The sequence below is a fragment of the Apium graveolens genome, chromosome 11 (genome assembly GCF_009905375.1).
Source record: "Apium graveolens cultivar Ventura chromosome 11, ASM990537v1, whole genome shotgun sequence".
Lineage (NCBI taxonomy): Eukaryota > Viridiplantae > Streptophyta > Magnoliopsida > Apiales > Apiaceae > Apium > Apium graveolens.
In genome coordinates, this window is record NC_133657.1 from 57,385,773 (window position 1) to 57,390,362 (window position 4,590).

Genomic DNA, 4,590 nt, shown 5'->3' on the forward strand with positions numbered 1-4,590 from the left:
CTAATTTACTCGTGTTCTTCGATATTTAATAGCTTTAATCTTGGACCAGTAAATTAGGAAAATATTTTTTTCGTTTTTGTGACCTGTTGTAGGTGATGACTCCTTCAAATACTGCAGTCTGCAGCATTGTCTTTCACAGAAAAAAGAGAGAGAGAGAGAGAATTTCCATGTGCTTGAATGATTACCGAAAACTTGTTGAACAAGGAAAATAAAAAATTTATTGAGAAAATGATCAACCAATTTTTAGCAATAATATTACCCGTCTAACTCAGATGAGAATCAAAGGAGACTCTGAATCTCATGGTGAAGAGCCTTATGAAGCCATGCCTCAGCATCTTCCATGATGCCAGGACTAAGCCTCACCATCAGGATACAGAACTCTGTTTCATTAAGCGATCCATCTCCGTCGAGGTCTCCTTGTTTAAGCATTGCTTCTGAGTCTTGTTTGCTCATCCCTTCCATTCCAAGAAGAGCTGAGTTGTTCTTCAAACTCTCGGCTGTGATCAATCCGGTTGCAGGATCAGCTAATAGCCTAAATCCACCACACAACTCAGACACGAACGTCTCCACGTCCAGCTTCTCTGCCATGACAGGTAACAAATCTTCATACTCATCATCACTACCATTGGTCATATCTTTATGATTATTGATTCAACTTGATCACAAGGAGCTAGCAATTTATAGGCAATAAAAGGTGTCAATAATTTCAATCAATTGATGCTGACATAAATCAGCTGAATGGCCACAACTTATATAAAGCTACTAGGCAATAAAAGTATATTCTTGCTTGCCGTATGCAACCAAATATATACATGAAATGAGTAGTTTCCAGGAAGGTGCCTAAATTGTGAGGTAAGATGATACTCCATGGTATGAGTCTATCATAAGTTGTGGACAAAACACACTTGTTCAGTTGCCATGACTAGATGCTATGCCCTGTATTTTCCCCAACTTCTGCGAAGCTTCCTTCCTGCCTTCATTTCTTATCTTTAATAGCTTTAATCTTGGACAGTTTCATACAGTAAATGTAAATTAGTTGGAAATGGCATGAAAAGTAAAATATAACTGAGGTGTATGAATACCTGCAGGGTGACCTCCCAGAGATTTATATACAAAGTTTATGTATGTATTTGGTATGTATTTGATAATGAAATCTTTTGACAAATTGGAGACCTTGGTGCAAAAGTATATATATTACTAAAGCCGAGTTGAGGTCCGTTTAGCAAAATAAACAAGTGCTATATATAAAAGCTCATATTGTAAAGGACCACAACTTTCGGAATAAATTTGGCAAGAGGTATGTAGGATTATTTAAGACGGGATTAAAGCGGAGGCAGATAAATTTTCCCCTATAAATTTAAAAATAGTATGATAAATTTCAGTAACCCCTATAAATTTAAGTAGAGTATGATAAATTTCAGTATGGATTAAAGAAAAGTCAGATTTGGGATAGAGATAAACGTGATATATATTTGTTCAGGGTTTATATTGTAAGAGCACAAGCTGGAGTTTTTTGGATTATGTACGCACCATGTAACTTGTAAGGGGTAAAATGGTTATTTGATCACTGTAATCGGTAGTAACTTATAATTGAGTCATCAATTTAAAAAAGATTTCACTCAAATTATGAAGTATTTTAAAACTTACAAATTTATCATTGTCGTTAGTTCCATTAAATTCCCTAACAGACAAATGATGTGGTATACTCTCAAGTTCATCTCAATTTCAATTAAATCATTAATTTTATCTTAATTTTCAATTAGGTTATCAACTAAATTTGGTTTTAAAATATATTAAATTTAAGAGTTTTTTTATTATTAAGTCCCATTTTAAAAACCCATTTACCAAATTTTCCCATTTATAATATAATTTATTAAATATCCCATTTTCAATTTTTTTGACTTTTTTAACTTAATCATATATATATGTATATTGTTGGGGACATTTTAATCCATTCAAGTAGACAAAAAATATGTATATTAATTAATTATATATATGAGTTATATAAGAGTTAAAATTTAACTATAGAACATATTTATAATTGCTAACTAAAATTGGACACATTTATAAAGTAACTTATTAATATGGGATATATTATACAAATTTCCTAAGTTTAAGATTGAACATACTCATTTATTTCATATACTTAGAAAAATATAACAATTTTTCTCTGTATAGTTGCACTACACTTTAATTAAATTTAAATTTGCATAACCATTTAATTTATACTTTAAACTTTTTAGTTTTTTCTAAAATGTTACCCTTTAATTAAATTTAAATTCGTGTGTACCATTTCAATCCATATATTTATAATCGATACAAGTGAACAAATATTTAGATAACATTTTTTTCCCAATAATTTTGTTTCCTCCAGTAATAGTGTTGATGTTTTCTGTGTAATTAAAATTAAATAAATTTAGAATTAATATACGATTTAAAATATCTTATTCTAAATTCAATTTTTCTGATAGTTATAATTGATATCAGTGACGAATTTGAAAAAATTCGTTTGTTATATTTCTAATATTCATTCTTTTCCCTGCAAGTGACCTAATCGAAAATTAACACATAGTTCAGTGATAAATTTGAAAATTTAAAGATGATATTACACAATTTAACGGTCTCCGTTAAAGATCAACACATTTTTAATGACGGTGCAAGTATTCTGAAATTTAGTGATGTAATTGCAAGTTAATTATAAATTCATGATGCGATTAAGAGTTTTTTTTAATTTGATGAGTCACTTGTAAACGACTAAGATGGGGAAGTTTTTAAACGACCCTGAAGCCACGTACAAGGCAAATCGTTGTAAGCGTGTAGGTCGCTCCACACTTTACGCAAAACGATACCCTGGAAGGGAATGAACGAACTTAACTTTTGCGAAATCTTATACGGTTTCCCAAAAGTTGGGGGGCAAATGATAGGGATAAATAAATCCTGATTATGTAATTAAATATTACAGTAATTATACATGATTTGGGCTGCCAGGACCAATAAGAAGATGTATGACATTCAGACCAAAAATGTTAATACATTGATCAGGCCTGATGGACCAGATCAGGCCTAATGGAACAAAGAAGGCCCAAAAACCCTGAATATTAATTAATCTCGTAATTAATTAATAAGGGAAAAATCAGCGATTGAAAAGAGTCCCAATGAGGACATAAATCCTTGCAGATTAACCTCTAAGGGACCTAGAAGGATAAGGAATCAGTTTCCTACTATTTAGGACCCCAAAGTCCATTCTAATTCAGAGACTTGATCACCAAGTCTCCTATACCAAGTCCAATTCAAGGACCACCAACATCTATATAGGGGTCTCACCCCCACAAATCAGAACTATGTTTTTTGGCTTGATTCTCTAATTCACAAAGATACGTAGGCATCTCGTAAAGGCAGAGTTAAACTACGAAACACGAGAGCAGCCATTAAAGGCCTTGAGCTCCCGAACCTTAGCAATAAATAAAACAAATAATAACCTTAGTTTTTTATTCATAACATTTGGCGCCGTCTGTGGGAAAGCACAACAATAACCATGGCGAAAACACGGAGAACAGTTAGAGCCCTTGGAGGAGGAACACCAACGGGGACAACCCAAGTGATTTCTTCAACTGTGGAGGTACCTCCTCATTCAACCTATGCAACCACGGAAGGAGAAGCCCAGATAGGGGCAACTGAACCTCAGCCACAAGGGACGATTCCCTCGGCTACTCAAGGTACGAATCCCCAAGTTCAACAAGTACATGCACCTGTAAATTCTCGACCTATCGGGTACGAATATTCAACTATTGTTACTACTAACCCCCCTTATGGGATGCCCCTTTACCCCGAGGTTGGAGGAAATGGACATGCTGGATGTAGTGAAGCACGCGGGCGCTCGCCCCCATACATACGAGGTTTGGCTCTTATCCCTGAGGATCAAGAAGTTTCTGGTCCTTACACTGAGAGCAACTCTGAATTTTCGGATGATGAAGTAGCCCCAAGAAGGAGACATGCTGGCAAAGAGCCGATGGCTGATGGTAGCCAACGCCCTCAAAGCACCCAAGGGGGGAATCCCCAAGAAGTGCAGGAAAGAATCAGGGCTCACGAGGCTGAGATTCAAAGGCTGAGGCGCGACTTGGAGGTGCACCAAACCACCAGACCCCCAGTACCTCCTATGGGGAGAAATCATCCTCCCATCATAGACCTGGATGGTCCAGTGCAGAGAAGGGTTGTTGTCCCAAGGGCTGATCCAAGCAATCTTCTTCCCCTTGGTGATCCTGATGATCCTACTCCACCCTTCACTGAAGATATAATGAATGCCCATATTGAAAGAGATGTGTCCTAAGTCCAATCATGTATGATGATTTAGGAATAACTTTTATGTAATCTGTTTTGATTTCATTGATATTAATAAAAGACTTATTTTGGTTTTATTACGGGCTTTATCTATTTAAATGTTTAAATAAGATATACCACAGTTTTAGAGTAAAGTGTTAGGTCACACACACACTGTAGAGGGGGTGAATACAGTGTATAGTACACTCAAATCGAACTTTAAGAACTTAAGTAACAGAAAACAAACTTTATTGAAACAATAAACTCTGTTAC

At 35.1% G+C, this 4,590-nt stretch overlaps 1 protein-coding gene across 1 annotated transcript; it reads right to left on the reverse strand.

Annotated features, from left to right (window-relative positions):
* Nucleotides 1–279: 279 nt before the first annotated feature.
* LOC141695517 (calcium-binding protein KIC-like) lies at nucleotides 280–633 on the reverse strand. The gene has a single exon (XM_074499757.1). It carries the CDS (start codon nucleotides 631–633, stop codon nucleotides 280–282), a length of 354 nt encoding a protein of 117 aa, XP_074355858.1.
* Nucleotides 634–4,590: the final 3,957 nt, after the last annotated feature.

Excerpts from the sequence above, each read along its gene's own strand:
- LOC141695517 (XM_074499757.1), bottom strand. The coding sequence starts at position 633 with ATGACCAATGGTAGTGATGATGAGTATGAAGATTTGTTACCTGTCATG.